At 41.6% G+C, this 21,162-nt stretch overlaps 1 protein-coding gene and 1 pseudogene across 1 annotated transcript in view; one reads left to right on the plus strand and one right to left on the minus strand.

The window, feature by feature from the left end:
• The window catches only part of FAM186A (family with sequence similarity 186 member A), a 59,194-nt gene extending 52,052 nt beyond the window's left edge, over positions 1 to 7,142 (plus strand). The window contains exons 16-19 of the mRNA XM_055124588.1: positions 4,478 to 4,632; positions 5,822 to 5,824; positions 6,652 to 6,834; positions 7,112 to 7,142. Of these exons, the coding sequence (XP_054980563.1) occupies positions 4,478 to 4,632; positions 5,822 to 5,824; positions 6,652 to 6,834; positions 7,112 to 7,142 (372 nt within the window). The remainder of the gene's footprint in view (positions 1 to 4,477; positions 4,633 to 5,821; positions 5,825 to 6,651; positions 6,835 to 7,111) is intronic.
• Positions 7,143 to 7,208: 66 nt separating this feature from the next.
• The window catches only part of LOC101558833 (ATP synthase F(0) complex subunit C2, mitochondrial-like), a 49,927-nt pseudogene continuing 35,973 nt past the window's right edge, over positions 7,209 to 21,162 (minus strand).

Consider the following 21,162-nt stretch of genomic DNA (forward strand, 5'->3'; position numbering starts at 1 on the left):
CTGTAAATGAAAACAAATAAATCAAAGTAGTAAATTTTGAAACACATTAACCTGGAGATACCATGTATGTTAGTTCCCTAGAGCTGCCGAAACAAGTCACCACAACCTTGATGGCCCAAAACAATAGAAATGTATTATTCCACAGTTCTGGAGGCCAGTTCATGAAATTAGAGTGTTGGCAGGGTTGGATCCTTCTGGATTTTCTGAGGGAGAAATTTGTTTTCATGCCTTTAGCCTAGATTCAGAGGTTCCCAAACTTATTTGGCCTACCTTAAAAAAATATACTGAGTAACCCCTAGAAATCAACCTTTTAAAAGCAAACAGAAAACTCACCATGTACAAACTCACCAGGTACACCTGAGGTGCTACTGCTCCTTCAATTGTTCCTACACCCCATGTGGGGTGAGGGTGGACACTTTAGGAAAGACTTGTAGACAATCCTGTTACTTAGCTTGAAACTGCCTAACTCCAACCTCTACCTGTCCTTCCCATGTCCTTTCCAGTATGTTTTGTCTTCTTTTCTATCTCACATAAAACCATTGTCTTGTTAATCCAGAGTGATCTCATCTCCAGAGCAAATAACATTTTTTTCCCAAAGAAATCCACATTCAGAAGTTCTTAGTAACATATATTTTGGGGTATTCACCATTAAACCCACAATATCATTAGTCCAGTGAAATTTCTTTCTTTTTATTTTGGGGTCACACCTGGCGATGCACAGGGATTACCCCTGGCTCTGCACTCAGGAATTACTCCTGGCAATTCTAGGGGGACCATATGGGATGCTGGGAATTGAACCTTGGTTGGTCGCATGCAAGGCAAATGCCCTACCCGCTGTGCTATCGCTCCAGTCCCAGTGAAATTTCTTAATTGGATACAGGCTAGAATGTTGATGAAAAAATATTAGGGGGGAGGGGAACCAACATGGCAGCTGTGTGGACACAGGGGCCAGGATGGGTGGAAAGGTGGAAGTTCTCAGAACTCTAACTGCAGGGTGCGACGGCACAGAAACTCTGCATAATTTTGCAGGAATGAATATAAGTGTCATTTATTTTTCAAGGCCAGTTTGGCACCTGGAACTGCTGTGGCGCCCCAGGTTTCCACCATGAACGACCTGCGGGGCGGCTGGGTGGTCCCAGAAGCTTGCTGCTGGCCAAGTGCCTGCACAGTGTCTGCACTGAGCCCAGAGCCTGCACAAGACTAAAAGACCTCCTTGGCCGCTCCTGTGGCAACAGGCGCAGGCTGCAGAGCTGCAGCAGGACCCCAAGTACCAACCATGAGCAGCTGACTTGGGTGCCTGAGTGGCCCCAGAAACACGCAGTCACCCAGGCACCTGCACTGCGCCTGAATCCGTGTCAAGACTAAGAGATTTCCATTGCTGCTCCCGTGGCTCAGGGTGTGGGCCACGGAGCTGCTGTAGTGTCCCAAGCAGATCAGAGCCGCCACCACCATTCCATGACTCAGAGCAAGGGCTGTGGCCCGCTGCACTGCCACTGCCCAAGTACCTGTGGGTGCATGCCAGACCCCAAAACTGTGTCCAGATTAACTCCGCCACTACTCCCGTGGCTCAGAGCACTTGCAGTGCCCAAGTAAATCTCAAAAAAGAGTACAGCCTGCAGCATATTCTGGAGGAAGGATCGCCCTGAGTACTAAATGTTAGATATTGAACCTGAAGACCAGTGCATGTGCCCCATGGTCAGGTTCTACTGGACTGATAGCTATGGCCTGCCCAGAGCAACCGAATCACAAAAGGTAGCTGTCCTGGCCCTGGTTCTGGTCCCCACTAGGGACACTGCTGTCATCACTTCTGGGGCCCAGAGGGCACTGCACTGCCAGCGGGTCAACCTGGACCTGATGGGCGAGAGCATCAGCAGCCTGATGGGATCCTTGGGCCTCTAGACACCCCGAAGCACCACTATGTCCCTAGCTAATCTCCAACAACTTGAGACCACGTTTTCCAAGAAATTTAACCACTAAAATTTAGGTACATGGGAGCCACATCTACAAGCCACTTCTGGCTTCACCACACAAACTCATTTATCAGCCTTGCTCCAGAGATTCATAAATAAGTCATAAAAGAGATTTTTTTTAAAAAGATGCAGTACATCTTCTCTACACCTGTGCATGGCTGAATACTCTGTCATGTTTTGGGACACACTGGAGGTTAGCCCAGTGCCTGCCCAAACAGAGCCCCTGGCAGCTTCTTGCTTCCAAAATCCAAAATCATTGCCATGTCCCCAGCTGGACTCCACCATTTCAAGACAGACCTCACTGAGAAATTAACATGCTGAAAATTTAGGTATGCAGGTTTCATTACTGAAATCTTCAGGCTTTCTCGGAGTCAGGATGGGCTACCTCCCCCTACTTCCTATACTTCCAGAGGTCATGACAGTCACCCCCACAAACCAACTCCTGTGCTACCATGTAAGCTCTTCCACTGGCTTTGCTCTAGAAATCCACAAATAAATCTCAAAAGAGATCAAAAGCCACAGTAAACTGAACTCCCTAAACAAACATAACGACCTCTTGTTACCTGTATTGTAAATCATATGCACAAAAGGAGATAGAGAGAGAGAAGAAAATTGCCTGCCATAGAGGCAGGCTGGGGGATGGGGGATGAGAGTTGGGAGATGGTGGGAGGGAAATGGGGAACATTGGTGGTGGGAAATGTACACTGGTGGAGAGATGGGTGCTGGAATACTGTATGACTGAAACAAAATCATGAACAGGTTTGTAATGGTCTGTTTCAGGGTTATTCAATTAAAAATTAGCACTGTAGCACTGTTGCACTGCTGTCTCATTGTTCATCGATTTGCTTGAGTGGGCACCAATAATGTCCCCATTGTGAGACTTGTTACTGTTTTTGGCATATCAAATATGCCACGGGTAGCTTGCTAGGCTCTGCCGTGTGGGTGGGATGCTCTCGGTAGCTTGCTGGGCTCTCCGAGAGGAATGGACGAATCAAACCCGGGTCGGCCGCATGCCAGGCAAATACCCTACCCGCTGTGCTATCGCTCCAGTTCAATTAAAAATTAAATTAAAAATATATATTAGGAGATATTCGAATATGTGCCACTTCTTTCTAGACATCCCCCCATCCATCAGCTTCTAGAAATACAGTGTAACTCCTCCTCATTGCTCTACAATAGATTACTGGTGATTAATTCGCTTTTCAAAACTATCAGAAATTAAGTTTTGATATTATAAGTTTACTATAAGAGAATTTATTTAACTTGCTTACATACCACCAGATATAGATCATATTGCAGAACTCTGACATCAGCTCTTTTACTGTGATAAACAGCAGTACTTCTCAGAAGTAATAGGAACTTCCAAAAAGTTATAGTACTGAGAACAGAGTTATTTGCTCTAGGACTATGTACTCAGGAAAATATCATAAGCTGGAGTTCCACAAACACTTAATATCTATATAGCCTTTTATTTTTCAAATTCATTTATAAGATTAATTTACTTGCTACTTTAGAGATTCAGAAATATTCCTCATTTTGCCTTGATCCAAATCAAAGGCATCTGAATTTCCCAGAATAGTTTTTTTTTCTTCTTTTAATTGCTCAAGGCTTAGTCCTGGCTCTGCACTCAGGGATCACTCCTGGCAGGGCTCAGGGGACCATACTGAGTGCTGGGGATCAAATCTGGGTCAGGAGAAAAAAGGGCAAGTTTCTATACTATACTATTGCTCCAGCATCCAAAACTGTTATATTTCAAACAGAGGCACTCTTTGTTTTTAAAAAAAAAATTGTAAAAGGAAAAAAGTTATCTTTGATAGTTTTTTGGCATGGAAAATATGGTCAATGCGATGGAGTAAAGCAAAATAAGTTGGCAGTGTCGTGAATGGTCTAACAAAAATCACAATATATAGAGTATTTCACAGGATAAATAAGGATATGGGAGAGGGGAGAGTGTTCAAGAAAACTAAATGATGAGGTAGATATAAATGCATAATTATGGGGAAAGGAAAAACAAAAGAAGAAAAGGTAGATTAGATTAATGAATAGCCTACACTGTATCGGGATGGTGGTCAAGACACCATTGATTCTGAATCAGATTGATTGTATTAAAGCCAAGTCACTAAGAGACGGGCCTGGAGCAATAGCACAGCAGGTAGGGCGTTTGCCTTGCACGAGACCGACCCGGGTTCGATTTCTTTGCCCCTCTCGGAGAGCCCAGCAAGCTACCAAGAGTATCTTGCTGAGCCATTGCAGAGCCTGGCAAGCTACCCGTGGCTTATGTGATATGCCAAAAACAGTAACAATAAATCTCACAATGGAGATGTTACTGGTGCCCACTTGAGCAAATCAATGAGCAACGGGATGACAGTGACAGTGACTAAGAGATTTAAAATCAATTCAATGAAAGACCTTAGGCAAATCTTTTAAGAACCAGAAAACCAACATATTTCAGTCTAGGGAGAGCCCAGAATACTTTTCTAAAGTTTCCTTTTCTGATTTTTTTTTAGCTCCAAGAGATGTATGGCTTGAATCTTAGTCTACCCATTCCCATAATCAAAGAGCAGACACCTGTAACCAAAGCACCTAGCAAACCTGTCCAACAACCATTCCCAGAAGAACTAATGGAAGAGGACAGAAAATACCATACTTTCAAGGAATTTAGGTATGTGATAAAAGACTGACATTAAATTTCAGATGATGTGTGAAAGCTATGCTTTATTTTTCTTCCCAAGAGTTTACCTTTCCCACAACTGAGATATGGTGCAGTGAAAACTGTATTTGGGCTTTGTTCATTTGTTTTGTTTCTGGGCTACAGTTGGCTGTGCCGAGGGCTTAATTCTGGCTCAGTACTTAGATTACTGAGTGGTGCTTAGGGAACCATATATGATGATAGCTATAGCACTTGGTTCAGCTGCATGAGAGACTTACTTTATATGCCGTACTATCTCTCTGACCCCCTGCAGTGAAGATTCTAACTTAGTTAACTTAAAACTGTTTACATATTTTCTACTTAAAGATTTAATATTTGATTTTAAGTTCCTTTAAAAGTGTGAAGACACACTTACCTTATTAAGAAACAAATTATCTTAGTTTTCTTAATATTTTTAAAGCAATATTATTTTTTAAAACATTAGTTTTTAAAAAGAAAGTTAGAAGTTTTAGGGCCAGAGAGATAGTAGAGAGGGTAGGGTGTTTGCTTTGCATTTGGTCAACTCAGATTTGATTCCAGGCACCATATATGGTTCCCAGAGCCCAGTCAGGAATGATCCATGAGCACAAAGCCAGGAGTAATCCCAGAGCACATCTGGGTGTGCCCCCATCCCAAAAAAGATTAGGGGAAAAAACGGAAAAATAAATATTACAGGAGGGATGACCTATATACAATCTGTATAGTCCATGAAGTTAGAAAGGTAGTTTTTATTTTTTTATGTAATAATACTGCTATTTATTCTGCTACCAATTAAGCTGGTTGAAGCAGGCATAAACTCTGCATTACTTTTTTTTAATTTAAAAATTTTTAAATGTTTCATAAAGTTGTTCACATAATTATTTACATTCAATATTTCACCACCCATCCCACCACCATTGCACCTTCCCACCACTATTACTTTGAATCTTCCCACCACCACCCCATCCTACCCTTTTGGTAGATGCTAAATAATTAATTTTGTATTGCTTGCCACGAATAGTATGAGGTATCACGTGGCTGTGAAAGTGGCCGCACACTCCTGGAATTCTGAAATTTTTAAATATTTAGGGTCTGGAGGCATCTCTGTGGCATGTTGCTCTCCTGAGATTCATTTGTGAGTCTCTGAATCATGGCCATTAATGTGCTTAAATGGTGCCCACAGGCAGTTCTTGGGTGTGGCTGCCAGGCAACTGGAAGGGTGGGGAGATGGGGGAAGGTCACCTATACCCAACTCCGTCAAGCCTGGAGCTTTCAGTCACTGGTCCAACATACCTGTTTTTTTTTTTTTTTTTTTTACCGGATTCATTCTCATTTGTAGGGGGCTCAGGACAAGTCTGCGAATGTCAGCCATAGCGTGGCAGCAATTGGGTTCAGGAGGTTTGCTTATGCTGGGGTTCATTTGGGACAGGTGGAGGGACACACCTGTTCCCCTCTGAGTTGCCCTGTGTAAAGTGGGGAGATATATCTGCGGTATGCTATTCTCATCTGGGATTCATTTGTGAGTCTCTGCATCATGGCCATTAGTGCACTTAAATGGCCTGCTTTTGATCTCTTTTGAGATTTATTTATGGGTCTCTGAAGCAAGACCATAAATGAGCTGGTACAGCTGAGCCAAAGGTAGTTTGTGGGCATGATTCCCACACACCTAACTTTTGGCTGTTTAATTTCTCAGGAAACTTGGTCCCAAGTTGTTGGGGTCCAGTCAGAGACACAGAGGCAATTTGGGGGTATCAGGAAGCCTGAAGTCACCATCAGGGTGCTGATGCACTCTCCTCGCAGGTACAGGTTTACCTGCTAGGTGGCACTGTACCCCTGGAAGGTAGTTTTAGAAGGTAGTTTTAAAACTTCACCTAGTTTTGCCAGGGAGAAAGGATGGTGATAAAAAGGATGGTGATAAAAAGGATGGTGATAAAGAGGGGCGAACAGAATCATGTTGTCTATAGAGCTGAGGAAAACTCTGATGCTTCCACTTACTGTTTTTTAATTCTCTAGACAAGGAGATCAGATGGAAGCCATTTGGAACACTGATCTGTCCACATCAAGTTATCCAATAACAGAGAAGAAATCATTAAATTTACTCTGGGATGAACTGGGAGGGTACCCAGATATTCCTCTGCTACTCCAGTTAGATATTCAATCTATTCTCAGAAAATCTCTTTCATCTATTCAGTCACGGTAAGTTAAAGTTCTAAAAACACTATACCTATTGCTAGGGTCTTCAGTCATATACTTTTTAGGTTTTTTTTTTTGGTTTTGAGGCCACACCTGTGCTCACGACTTACTCCTAGCTCTGCACTCAGGAATCATCATTCCTGGCATTACTCTGACCATATGAGGTGCTGTGAATTGAACTCAGGTCAGCTGCATTCAAGGCAAGCACCCTGTACCTACTGTACTCTCTCCATACCCTTTAGTCATATACCTTTACTTCCTAAACTTGATTCTCCTGTAGCATCAGGAAATTGCCAAAAGTCAATGCTTGAAGTAGTTGTACTCATACCAGAAATAAACTCACAGTAAATCCAATATTGGTCCTTTAGTGTTTCTCTTTATAGGGCTGCAGCTGTTTCTCCTGGAATAAGAGAAAAGAAACAACAGGGGCTTAAGAGATAGTAGAGTGGGTAAGACACTTGGCCTAGCATGTAGAAGACCTATATTTGATCCATGAGGTGCCCCAAGTCCTGCCAGGGACGATCCATGAGCACACAGGTAGAAATAAGCACAGGATAGAATGCTCTCGCTCCCCAAAATAATCATAATCCAGTAACAGTTAATAATACCATGAAGCCTAAAACTAATACTAGACATATGTACTTTGAAATCTACCCTAAGGATTTATTATTATACTACAACACAACCACAATGATGGAGAAACAGCATGCTTTTGCCCATATAATTCAGAAGTATGATCTGAAATGCAGTTATCATATTTAGGCCTATTTTGAGATTAATTCTGTGCTTTTTACTCCAGGATAGACTGAAAGAATTTGGAGAGGATAATTTAAGTGGTCATATGGCTCCACATTCCCATATCCTTTAAGCCAGATTTTGTTTGTTCGTTTGTTTTGAGCCATAGACCAGGTGGTTCTCAGGGATCAATCCTGGTGGGGCTCGGGGAAGCGTAAGTGGGAGTGAGGACTGAGCCTGGGTTGGTGACATGTGAAACAGGCACCCTATATGTTGTACTATGTCTTCAGCTCTAAATCGGATTCTTAAACCAGAGAAGCTCTTTTCTTTGTTAGTGAAAAGTTTTGAAATTTGTATTACCTATTTCAGAACAGAAGAATTAGTTGAAGTTCTAATCTAAGAAAATGGAATTTTTATAAACTAAAAGATTTCACAGGAACAGTCTGATTTTTATCAGGTGAAATTCAAATCCAATAGTAAGAAGTACTTCTTTTTTTTTGTAGTTTAGGAGCCATACCCAACTGTGCTCAGGGCTTACTCCTGACCCTGCATTCAGGGATCACTCCTGGTGGGTTGAGGGAACCAAATGGGGTGCCAGGAATCTAATCTGGGTTTGCCATCTGCAAGACAAGAGCCCTACCCATTGTACTACCTCTCTGGCCCCAATAAACTATAAAATCACAAATTTGTCCTGACAATAGAGAACATCAAATAAAATATTTAATGTTCTATAATAGAGTAAACAATAGCAAAAACATTACTATATAATGTATGCAATATAAAATCATAACTATTAGCATAAATGTTAATGAAAAGAAATGTTATCAGGCTAATATTTAGATGTTATCAGGCTAATAACCATTAGGCTAAATAAGTTATAGAGTATAATTAGAAATTTAATTTTTATCAGTTTCCTTTACATATTTGAAGTGAGTAAATCAACAGCCTATTTTAAGGGATAGAATTTCTCATGACTACAATGGTTGTATAGATATATACATTTTTCTTTGAATAATATTTTTCATATTACATTCCTATTTATTCAATATCCTCTTGACCCAGTTTTTTAAAAATTAAGGTTTAATTGACTGGGGAGACAATTCTGAGTACATGTTTTTCATCCTAGAGGCCTGGGTCCATCCCTAGAACCACATAGTCCCCTGAGCACCACTGGATTGAACAATAAGCACAGAGCAGGAACATCCCTGAGCTCCACCAGATGTGACTCAAATACAAATAAAGCAAAAACCTTCAGGTTAACACTGGTTTGCAATATTGCCTATTTCAGGTGTACTGCTTCACACCTCAACAACTGTATATTCTACCCTCCTCATACCACCAAATGTCTTTTACCAACCACCACTATCTACCTGTTACATACACTGGTAACCCTACTTGTCATTTCAAGAGTTCATTTTTTGTTTTTTGTTTGTTTGTTTGTTTGTTTTTTGCTTTTTGGGTCACACCCAGCAATGCACAGGGTTTACTCCTGGCTCATACACTCAGGAATTACTCCTGGCAGTGCTTGGGTGACCATATGGGATGCTGGAAATCAAACCCGGGTGGGCTGCGTGCAAGGCAAACGCCCTACCCACTATGCTATCTTCAAGAGTTCATTTTTGGTTTTGTTTTATTTGTCCATTTCATTTCTGTATATGAGCAAGATCATAAATGATCTGTCTTTAATTTTCTGACTTATTTTGCTTAGTATAATTCCTTCAAAGTCCTTTCATATTGCTGCAAGCAAAATGGCAAGATTTCCCTTTTTTGAATAGCTGAATATTATTCTATTATATAAGTATACCATATCTTAATCCATTTATTAGACAGTGGGCACTTAGCTTGTTTTCTTATCTTGACTATTATGAATGACACTGAGCACAGAAGTTCAAATATTTTCAAATTCATGTTTTTAGTGTCATTAGACAAAAACACAGAAGTAGAGGAAAAATGCCAAGCCACTGAATTGTCCCAGGTAGATCAATCTCCAGGCTGATAACTCTGGGGCCTTTTCAGAATAGGGAAGGCTCAGCAGCCCTCACCTGCACCTCTGGTTTGCTCCAGCATAAGAACAACCCAGCTCCACACTGAACCTCATCAAGTTGCCAAGACACCAGATCCCAGCTCCACAGATCCTGTAGTTGGAGAAGATTGTATATGTGGTCACACAACACTTCCAAATTTCATAATACTGACAGCCCAGTAGGAGCACAGAAAATTTAATGGGAAAGTTGCATAGAAACATACCAAGCTCAATGAATGAGTGAAAGCAGTAACAAAAAAGACTCAATTAGCATTCATCCAGCACAGTAAATTCTCAGACAATGAGTTTAGTGACACCATTGTGAGATATAACAATTGTCACAAATTGACTCATATTAATCTAGGTTTGATAATTCCATTTGTCATTTTGTTTTAACAAACAATATGAAGTAAATTTAAGGAGAGGCTTGGAGGGTGGGTGGGAAACTAGGGACACTGATGAAGGGAATTTCACATAGATTGTGGAGTTAGTGTTGGAACATTACATACCTGAAACAACTGAAACAGCATAATACAACAGTTATATTATGAACAACTTTGCTCAAATAAGTTCATAGTGTTCAAATAAGTTTTTAAAAATGAAAACCACAGACGTGGAATTTCCAGAGCATACAGTAGATCTATTTTTTTTATTATTGCTTTTTGGGTCACACCCAGCAATGCACAAGGGTCACTCCTGGCTCATGCACTCAGGAATCACCCCTGGCGGTGCTCAGGGGACCATATGGGATGCTGGGATTTGAACCCGGGTCGGCCGCGTGCAAGGCAAACGCCCTACCCGCTGTGCTATCACTCCAGCCCCCAGTAGATCTATTTTTAATATTTTGAGAAACCTCCATATTGCCTTCCACAGCGGTAGCATAATTTATATTCCCACTAATAGTGTATGAGGATTCCTTTTTCCTCTATGTCCTTGTCAACATCTATTGATTCTTGTCTTTTTTTTTTCTAATAGCTAGTCTAATAGGTATGAGGTGATACCCAGGTGATACTCAGGTAACCATACGGTGAATAGACCTGGGCATAATCCAGCCCTAAAATTTCATCTTTCTAAAATGTCTTTTTGAGGGGCTAGAGAGAGTACAAAGGGTAATTCCCTTTATTTTTTAATTTTGGGGCCAGCCACACCTGGTGGTGCTCAGGAATCACCCCTGGCGGGCATGGAGGACCATATGGGATGCGGGAGATCAAACCTGGGTGGACCGCATGCAAGGCCCTACCTGCTGTAATAATGCTCTGACCTGTGGGTAAGACTTTTGCCTTGCAAGTAGCTGACCTAGATTTGGTCCCCGAACCCCATATGGTCCTTTGAGCCTCATCAGGAATGATTCCTGAGCACAGAGCCAGAAGTAAGCCCTGGGCACAGCTGGGTGTGGCCCAAAACACTAAAAAAAAATTTTTTTTAAGTCTTTTTTACTGTTTTGGCTTGGGGGAGATATCCAGTGATGCTAAGGGCTGCTCCCAGCTCTGTACTCCTGGGTCACTCCTGGCAGTAATTGGGATGATTGTGTGCCAGGAGTCTTTGGTTGATTTTAGACTTTTTTTTTCTCTCTCCCAATTTGGAACTTTCACATTTCTTGAAATACTGGTTTAGTAGCATAAACTTCTTTACAGTTTGTTGATCTGAAAATCCTTTCATTTATCTTTTAAATCTAAATGCTAGCTTTGACAGGTATTCTCATTGTTCTTTGGGCAGGCATACTTGCTAGAAGCAATCTGTCTTGAGGAGATTAGCTACCTATTGTGTTTACCTGTCTTTACTTTTGCTCTGCCTTCTTTACTTTCAAAAAATATTTATTAACTACTTACTATGTGTCAGAACTATAGCTAGTCTCAGGTACAATAAGTGGGAAGCATTCAAAATACCATGAATGCTAGACAAAAGAAATTGTACCTGCAAAGATCCAGAGCTAGAACTGTGACGATAGCGTGACATGTTTTGTGTACGCAAAGCATTTGGGAGGCTCCTGGTTTGATCCCTGGCACTGCATATCATCTCTGTAGCACAGCACCATAGGATGTGCCCCAAGAACAAAAACAAAAAATATTTATGACCAATAGAATTTTACCATTTTACTTACCTTTTAAACCACATCCCCTACTCCCACTTTTTTTCCCTATTTCTAAGAAGGAACAAGTAGTAGTATTTATTTTCCTGCTTTGTTGAATTAAATAATGTTTGTAACTATTGTCATTTTTGGTAAGCTGAGGTGATAACCATAGGACATACACCAAGGATCACAAAAGAGGAAGATAAGTAAAACCCTGAACTTAAACTGAATTGGCAGTACAATCCTGGATACATTGTCTCTGAGCTTTAGTTAAGTGAGAAATAAATGATCTTACAATTTCGATCATTCTTTCCCAGGTATTCTGCTACTTATGGCCAAAATATTTTATTTATTTAGCTATGCCTCATCATTAAAACACCAGCCTCCAATCCAAAACTATTACATAGTTGGACTAATATGTACCATATTTGTTACTATTTTCTCTTTTTGCCCTCTTTGCTCCTATTTTTGTCTGTCATACATTTTAGGGTTTGTTTGGAGAGGCATTACTGGTGATTCTCAGGGGTTACTCCTAGCTATGTGCTCAGAGATTATACTTAGCAGTGCTTGCTTGGGAGACCATGTGGAATTCAAGGAATCCATCCTAGTTTGTCTGCGTGCAAGGAAAATATCCTACCTGCTGTATTATCACTCTGGCCCCCTGCCAGACATCTTCCTTTTGTGGTTTTGAGATTTTATAATTTTATTTTATCTCCTTTCTTTATCAGTTATACATTTGTTATATATATAAAACACTGCAATGTCCAAGGAAACAATATTGTGTGTGTAAAACATTGTATAGTGTATACATACATATACACTATATATGTATATATAGTGTATATATACACTATACAATGTATATACAGTGTATATATACATATATAATATATATACATATATTATATATGTATATATAGTGTATATATATACACTATACGATGTTTTACACACACAATATTGTTTCCTTGGACATTGCAGTGTGTTTTTACAAATGATCTGAGTCACAGAGGTAGTTAGGAGGTAAGGCACTTTTCTTGTATGCAGCCAACCCCAGTTTATGCCCCCCCACCACAAAATTCTCCAAGCACTGCCAAGGATTACTCCTAAGTACCAGGTGTGACCCTCAAATCTCTTCCACAAAATAAATACAAATAACTCAACACCATATCAATTAATGGGTAGTGCAGATGCCTTACAATAACAAATTTCATATTCCTCCATTTCTGTCACTATTATTCTTATACATATGTATAAAATATATGCATAAGTATACACACTAAATAAATTGTTGCCTTTGAAAAATGGGGATCACACCTAGTGATGCTTAGGAATTACTCCCAGTGAGGTGCTCAAGATTCACTCCTGGTGGTCTCAGGGGACCTTTTAATGCCAGGGACTGAAACTAGACTTCACGCATATAAGGCATATACTCCACCCCTTTGAACAATCTTGTTGCTGCTATTGTTTGTAACAAATAGTTCTTTTCTAAGGCTAGAGAGATAGTACAGTAGTTAAGGCACTTTCTTTGCTTGCAGCTGACCCAGGTTTTAATCCCTGGCATCACATATGGTCCTCTAAGTATTATCAGGAAAGATCCCTGACTGGGCAGTTAAGAGTGAGCCCTGGACACTGCTGGGAGTGGTTCCAAAACAAAACAAAACAAAACAAAAAACAGTAACAATAAGTCTCTCAATGAGAGACAAAATAGGTGCTAACCTATTTTGGAACTCAACTGGGAGTCCCTGAACCAGGGCCATTGGTGCGCTGAGATGGCGTCCAGAGGCAGATTGTGGGTGTGACATCCAGGATCCCAAGCCAGCGGAGAGCTGAGAAGGGACAGCCCAGCTCCTTTGCTGCCATCACTGCCACTGTGTGGCCTGGAGTCTTAGTCCTGGAATCACATACCTGGGCCTTGCTTCCGGCAGCTTGTGGTCGCCGGGACTTTATCCAGAGCAAGCAGGGAGAGAACACCTGCTCCATTTGAGGTGCCCCACCTGCTCCATCTGAGGTGCCCTGGTGAAATTGGCGTGGTACAGGACCCAGAGAGATCTCCGGCGATATGTTGTCTTCCAAGACTCACTGCTGTGTCTCTGGACCAGGGCTGTTGGCATCCCCCCTCTTGAGGGGCTCTAGTTTTCTGCCTGAAGATTTGTGTGCCTGTGAGGTTCGTCCAGTTGGCTTGGAGTCTCTTTCAAGATTTGACATAAGGTCCTGAATCTGGACCGTTGTATCAGAGAGGCTGTGGAATGTCTCAGGGTCATATCTCAGGGTCTTTTCCCACTCAGGCCCATCTAATCCCTTGTTTTACTTCTCTGTACAATGCATGTGAGTGAGGTTATCTCATATTTGTCTTCCTTTCTGACTCACTCTACTTAGGATGATACCCTCCAATTCCATCCGGATTGCAGCAAGACTACTCATAGCTGAGTAGTATTCCACTGTTTCTACATCACAATTTCTCTATCCACTCACCGGTTGTTGGGTACTTGGGTTTCCAGGTCTTTTTTGGTTTTTTTTTTAAGGGGGGGGGACACCTGGAAGTACTCAAGGGTTGGTTCTGGCTCTGCACTGAGAAATTACTCCTGGCAGGCTCGGGGTACCCTGGTCTATTCATCTATGCACGGGTCCGAGATTAACTGCAGCTTTAACTTCTTTCAAGATTTATTTATGGCCGATAAATGAGCGTGTATAGTTGAGTCAGAGGTGGTTTGGGGGCATGGCTCCCACATACCTAACTTTTGGTCATTTAATTTCTTGGTAAGCTTGATCCCAAGTTGTTGGAGTTCAGCCAAAAGCACAGCAGCAGTTTTGGGGTATCAGGAAGCCTGAAGACACCATTATTTTGCTGATGTAGTTGTCCCACAGGTATAGGTTGACCTGCTGGCAGCACGATACCCCCCAGAAGTAAGTTTTGAGAACCACCAGTGTGGCCAATAAAATAAAATAAAATAAAAATCTTGGAGACTCTTGGCTATGTTTTTATCAATATATTTTATAGAAGCAGGCTTGATATTGAAACCTGATGTTTTAATTCACATTGCAAACAGGTTGTATTTTGAATTGACTTTCATTTCTAGCTTTCAGCTCTTCACAACTAAAGCTTTGTTTTTCACAACTAAGAAGAACATTAGCTCTGGGCTTACTGCTTATAGATTTTACACTATCACATTCTTTCAATTCTAATTTTGTTATGAGTTTTCATCATGAATGGATGATGAATCTTGTTTCTTTCTATAAAGATGATCACATATGGTTTTTATCCTTCCTTTTATTAATGTGGTAAAACACATAATTGATTTGCTTATACTGAACCATCCTTGCATCCCTGGGATGAATCCCACTTGATCCTGGTGTATGATATATTTAATGTACTGTTGTATTCAATTTCTTAGGAATTGAAAGAGTATCTTTGCATCCATATTCACAAAGATATTTTCACTGTTGATTTTTGTTGATTTTTTATATCTGTTGATATAATTTGTTGATTTTTGGTATCAAGGTAATTCTGGTTTCATAGAAATTGTTTTGGAGGATGCCTGTTTCTTCTACCTCCTTGAATAACTTGAGAAGGATAAGTAGTAAGCCCTCTTTTAAGATTTGGAATAACTCACCATCTGGTCATGGGCTTTTGTTCTTGGGAAACTTTTGACAATTGTCTTGATTTCCTTGATAGCAATAGATCTATTCAAGTTAAAGTAGTAAACCTCTAGGAATCAATCCATTTCTTCTAAATTCTCCAGATTATTGGAAAAAAATTATTCACAGTAATCTCATATGATCTTTTGTGTTTTTCAGGTATCTGTTCTAATTTCTTCCCCTTTCATTTCTAGTCTGATTTATTAGTTATTTCTCTCTTTTTGTTAGCAACTCAACCCAGAATTTGTCTATTTTAATTCTTTCCAAAAAACCCAACTCTTGGCCTCATGATCTTTTCTACTGTGTTTTTTATTTATGTATCATTGATTCCTTTTCTTTTTTAATTTTTAAATTTTATTTTCATAAGGTTGTTCACATTAATTGATTACATTCAATATTTCAACACCCATCCCACCACTATTACATCTTCCCACCAACATTATTATTTTATTTATTTATTTATTTATTTTTAATTTTTATTGAATCACCATGTGGAAAGTTACAAAGTTCTCAGGTTTATATCTCAGTTATACAATATTCAAACACCCATCCCTTCACCAGTGCCCATATTCCACCACCAAAAACCCCAGTATACCCCCTGCCCCCGCCCCCCCAACCCCAACTGTATAACTGATGAATTTCACTTCATTTTCTCTTTACCTTGATTACGTTCCATATTTCAACACAAAACTCACTATTGTTGTTGGAGTTTCCCCCCAAGAAAGACAGCCCTACTACCAAGGAAACATTTGATAATTAGTTTTCCATTGCTGAGAATAAAGAGATATGTAGCCCCACTGATCCAAGTACATAACTCTTTTTTTTCGTTTTTCCTTTTCCTTTTTTTTTCCCCCCTCATCCCCCTTCCTCATAGTATAGTGGACGCCACGCCACGTTTCTCCCTGAAAATGGGAAACAACCGGGAAAGAGGGATATTTCCTCTTCTCAGCCGACGTGGGGCTGTTGCTTAGTTCACAGTCCAGCGAAGTGGCTGTTACTTTAATAACCTTCAATATTTCAACCATAACTCACTGTTATTATTTGGAGATTTCCCCCCCCAAGTCAGACCTGTTAAAAAGGAACCATTTCACATTGCTGACAATTACAGATGTTAAGCTCCCACGTCCGCGCAGTTTTGGATTTCTGTATAAAGTCCAGGGAAAATTCTGCCAGAAATTGCATAGCCCAGCTCCAGTCCCAGTGCATTGCTATAAGAAGTCTCTGCAATCAAAGTCTTCAGGCGCAGAGGGTCCGTTTCACTCTCTCAGCAGCTCTGAATTTATCTGGGCCGAGGGCGTGCCGGTTACACCCACTTCCCATGATTCCCTAGGAGCCCCAAGTGTAAAAATCATCTACCTCTGGGTTAGGAGTCTTAAAAGATGGCTCCTGCCATGTGGATGCTGCTGCCGCCACCATTTTCCGTGCAGGAAGACAGGATGGGGAGGGAAGATCCACCCCCGGGCAGCACGGAGTTGTAGCCCAGTTCGCAGTCCCAGTGCATTGCTATTAGAAGCTGCGCTGGATGCCCGGATGTGTTAGGTCTCTGGAATCAAAGTCTTTAGGCGCAGAGGGTCCTTCCCACCACTATTATTTCAAATTTTCCCACCACCATCCAAGCCTGCCTGCCGCAGACAGATGATAGATAATTTATTTTCTATTGCTTATTATGAATATCATGAAAGGTTGCATGGCTGCAAAAATGGCTGCGTGCTCCTGGAATTCTAAAACTGTAAATGATTGGGGTCTGGAGACATCTCTGTAGGGAGCTAATCCATTTTGAGATTAATTTATGAATCTCTGGATCAAGGCTATTGATGCACTTAAATGCATCAAAACTGCCCAGAGGCAGTTCGTGGGTGTGACAGCCAGGACGCTGAAGGATCGGGGAGATGAAAAGAGAAGAGATGGCCCAGCCCAGGCCCCACTGCCACCAGGTGGCCTAGAGTCTTCAGTCCCTGGTCCTGTGTATCTGGGTTTTTCTTCTAAAAGTTTGTGGCCACCAGGGGTTCATTTGGAGTGGGCAGTATCATTGATTTCTTTGTTTTTGTTTTGTTTTGGTTTGGGGCCACACCCAGCGATACTCAGGGCTGACTCCTGGCTCAGTGCTCAAGGGTTACTGCTGGCAGGGCTTAGGGGATCATATGGGTGCTAGGGAATCAAATCTGGGTATGCCATGTAAAAGGCAAGCACTCTACCTGCTGTACTATGGCTCCAGCATCTATATCACTGATTCTGCTTGGATTTTATTATTTTCTTCCTACTTACTTATGCTTCCTTTGTTATTCATTTTCGTTTCTTCAGGAATGAGGTTAGGCAGTTTATTTGTACTTGTTTTGTTTCTTGATGAATGCCTGTAGTGCTATGAACTTATCCTTACTATAGCTTTTGCTATGTCTCATAAGTTCTAGTAGCTTGTGCCTTTATTCTCATTTGTATCAATGACTATTTTATTTCTTCTTTTGATTCTTTTGTGACCCTCATTCAAATCCCTGGTATCACATATAGTCCTTGAACACTTACATCACATATAGTCAAGATCCCTTCTGAGCAATGCCCCCAGCACAGAGTAGCTACTGAGCACTGTTAGGCATGCCTTCCAAAAAAGAATGCTATTTAATAAGTAATAAGCTTGTAGATAAGCTCTGCTCTTTCTGGTTTTGATCCCAAGAGACATTATATCTTCTTAAAGTAATCTTATAAATATAAATCATATACCAATTTTATTTTTTAGTCTAATCTGATAAATTCTGAAGGAACTCTTATTTTCCCTATATAAATACAAACCATTTATATTTGTACAATGTGTTTAAGAACAAATTGTAATAAGATGAATTTTCTTGTCTTATTTTCAGATTTAAGAAGATACCCAACTGACTGTAAAACACGAGCAGGTTAAAAATAAATTCCACAGGAATGCCTATTTATCTTTCACATATATATATTACTTTGTCTATTCTTTGATTTTTTACTCTTTCTGTAGTTGAATATATTCATTTCCAGTCTACTACCATAATCAATCAAGAAAAGATTAATCTTGCTCTAATTACTAGAAACAATGCTTCACCAAATCTTGGGGTAAGCTCTTGCACAGCAGGGCCTGGCAAGCTACCGGTGACGTATTCAATATGCCAAGAACAGTAACAATAACAGGCCTCAATCCCCTGACCCTGAAAAAGCCCCCAATGCGTCAGTGTTGGGAAGGACCAGTAAGGAGAGGCTGCTAAAATCTCAGGCTCTTTGTGTTCCTGGAGTGAGCAGACGCCATTGGGCTACACTAGCATGTGACAAGAATGAATGAAGACATTACTGGATGAATGGAGACGTTATTTGCCCGCTCAAGCAAATCAATGAACAATGGGATGACAATGATAAAGTGAATTACTAGAAAGAGAATGCTTCACCAAATCTTGGGGTAAGGTCTCATAAAAGGGAAGTCATCAGGTCAAGAGATAGAAAAGATATTAGAAAGCAAAAATGTACCCAACCTAGATTTTATACCTCACACCACATGGCCTGAGCATAATCGGTGATTCTGGTGGTCACCCAGCACAGCAGAGCTTGAGAAGCATCCCATCCTCGAACTTTAGCACTTAACTGCTGATCAAGTTCTGCAAGTACCCAGGGCTCCCTGAGTACCACTTGGAAATTCTTCCACACAAAAAACAAAAACAAAAACAAAACAAACAAAAAAAAAAACAGGGGTGGGGGAATGATGTGGTATAAAAAAAAAAAAGTTTAAAAAAATACCCCAATAAAACAGTAAGTCCCTGGTGGATCAGAGGTGATTACGATGCAGTAAAGATGGCAAGTAGAAACACTGATCAGAAGAGGAGAGGATCTGGCACTGAACACAGGGTTAGGTTTGGGCTAACCCAAAGTTTGACTTGAGGTCTTTTCTATCTACCACACTGTCCGGAGTAGATTACTGCCTTTTCTATCAGTCCTACTACAATACTGAAAAGTAGGAACACAGGGAAACATTAGTGGATATAGGGTTTAGGAAGGAAAATGTAGTATGGAAAATGCTGATTCAATCAACAAAAACCTAAGTAGAACAAAGACCTAAATTTGCTCCTATGTCTCTCACCCTTATCTCCTCTCCTACAAGTCTGCTTTTTTTTTTTTTAATTTTTATTAAATCACCATGTGGAAAGTTACAAAGTTCTCAGGTTTATATGTCAGTTATACAATATTCAAACACCCATCCCTTCACCAGTGCCCAAATTCCACCACCAGAAACCCCAGTTTACCCCCCGCCCCCACCCCCTACCCCCTACTGTATAACTAATGAATTTCACTTCATTTTTTCTTTACCTTGATTACATTCCATAATTCAACACAAAACTCACTATAGTTGACATAACTCTCTCTCTCTTTTTTTTCTCTTTTTCCTTTTCCATTTATTTTTTTTTTAAATTTTTCCCCCTCATCCCCCTTTCTGCGCCTCATAGTATGGTGTACTCCACGCCACGTTGGCCAGCGTGGGGCTTTTGCTTAGCTCATAGTCCAGAGGTGGCTGTTACATTAAGAACCTTCAATATTTCAACAAAAACTTACTGTTATTATTTGGAGTTTCCCCCCCAAGTCTGACCTGTTCAAATGGAACCCTTTCACATTGATGACAATTATAAATGTTAAGTTGCGCGGACGCGGCAGCGTCCGCGCGGTTTTGGATTTCTGTATAAAGTCCTGGGAAAATTCTGCCAGAAATTACATATTTCCTCCGTTAGCCGGCGTGGGGCAAAGGCTTAATTCACAGTCTCCATACATGGGTGCAGGCACTTGCTGGAACCCCAATTCCTAAAGCTGTCTCTGGTTCCCGCTTGTTCCCCATCCACCGGCTCTGCAGGGGCATGGGCGCCCGGGCCGAAAACCCGGCCGGCCGGAGCCGAGCACGGGCCGACTAGGGCTGGCTCTGTATCCTGCGGCTGTTTCAAGTTCAAAGCACACATTTTTTTTTTTTTTTCCGCGCCACCAAGTTCGTACCTTCTCAACGGACCCACAAAATGTCGGACACCACGCCTTCTCCCGGAGGGGAGAGAGACCAAGAAGGAAGGTTCTTTCCTCCGTTAGCCGGCGTGGGGCAAAGGCTTAATTCACAGTCTCCATACATGGGTGCAGGCACTTGCTGGAACCCCAATTCCTAAAGCTGTCTCTGGTTCCCGCTTGTTCCCCATCCACCGGCTCTGCAGGGGCATGGGCGCCCGGGCCGAAAACCCGGCCGGCCGGAGCCGAGCACGGGCCGACTAGGGCTGGCTCTGTATCCTGCGGCTGTTTCAAGTTCAAAGCACACATTTTTTTTTTTTTTTCCGCGCCACCAAGTTCGTACCTTCTCAACGGACCCACAAAATGTCGGACACCACGCCTTCTCCCGGAGGGGAGAGAGACCAAGAAGGAAGGTTCTTTCCTCCGTTAGCCGGCGTGGGGCAAAGGCTTAATTCACAGTCTCCATACATGGGTGCAGGCACTTGCTGGAACCCCAATTCCTAAAGCTGTCTCTGGTTCCCGCTTGTTCCCCATCCACCGGCTCTGCAGGGGCATGGGCGCCCGGGCCGAAAACCCGGCCGGCCGGAGCCGAGCACGGGCCGACTAGGGCTGGCTCTGTATCCTGCGGCTGTTTCAAGTTCAAAGCACACATTTTTTTTTTTTTTTCCGCGCCACCAAGTTCGTACCTTCTCAACGGACCCACAAAATGTCGGACACCACGCCTTCTCCCGGAGGGGAGAGAGACCAAGAAGGAAGGTTCTTTCCTCCGTTAGCCGGCGTGGGGCAAAGGCTTAATTCACAGTCTCCATACATGGGTGCAGGCACTTGCTGGAACCCCAATTCCTAAAGCTGTCTCTGGTTCCCGCTTGTTCCACAT

Source organism: Sorex araneus, chromosome 2 (assembly GCF_027595985.1).
Source record: "Sorex araneus isolate mSorAra2 chromosome 2, mSorAra2.pri, whole genome shotgun sequence".
NCBI classification, from domain to species: domain Eukaryota; kingdom Metazoa; phylum Chordata; class Mammalia; order Eulipotyphla; family Soricidae; genus Sorex; species Sorex araneus.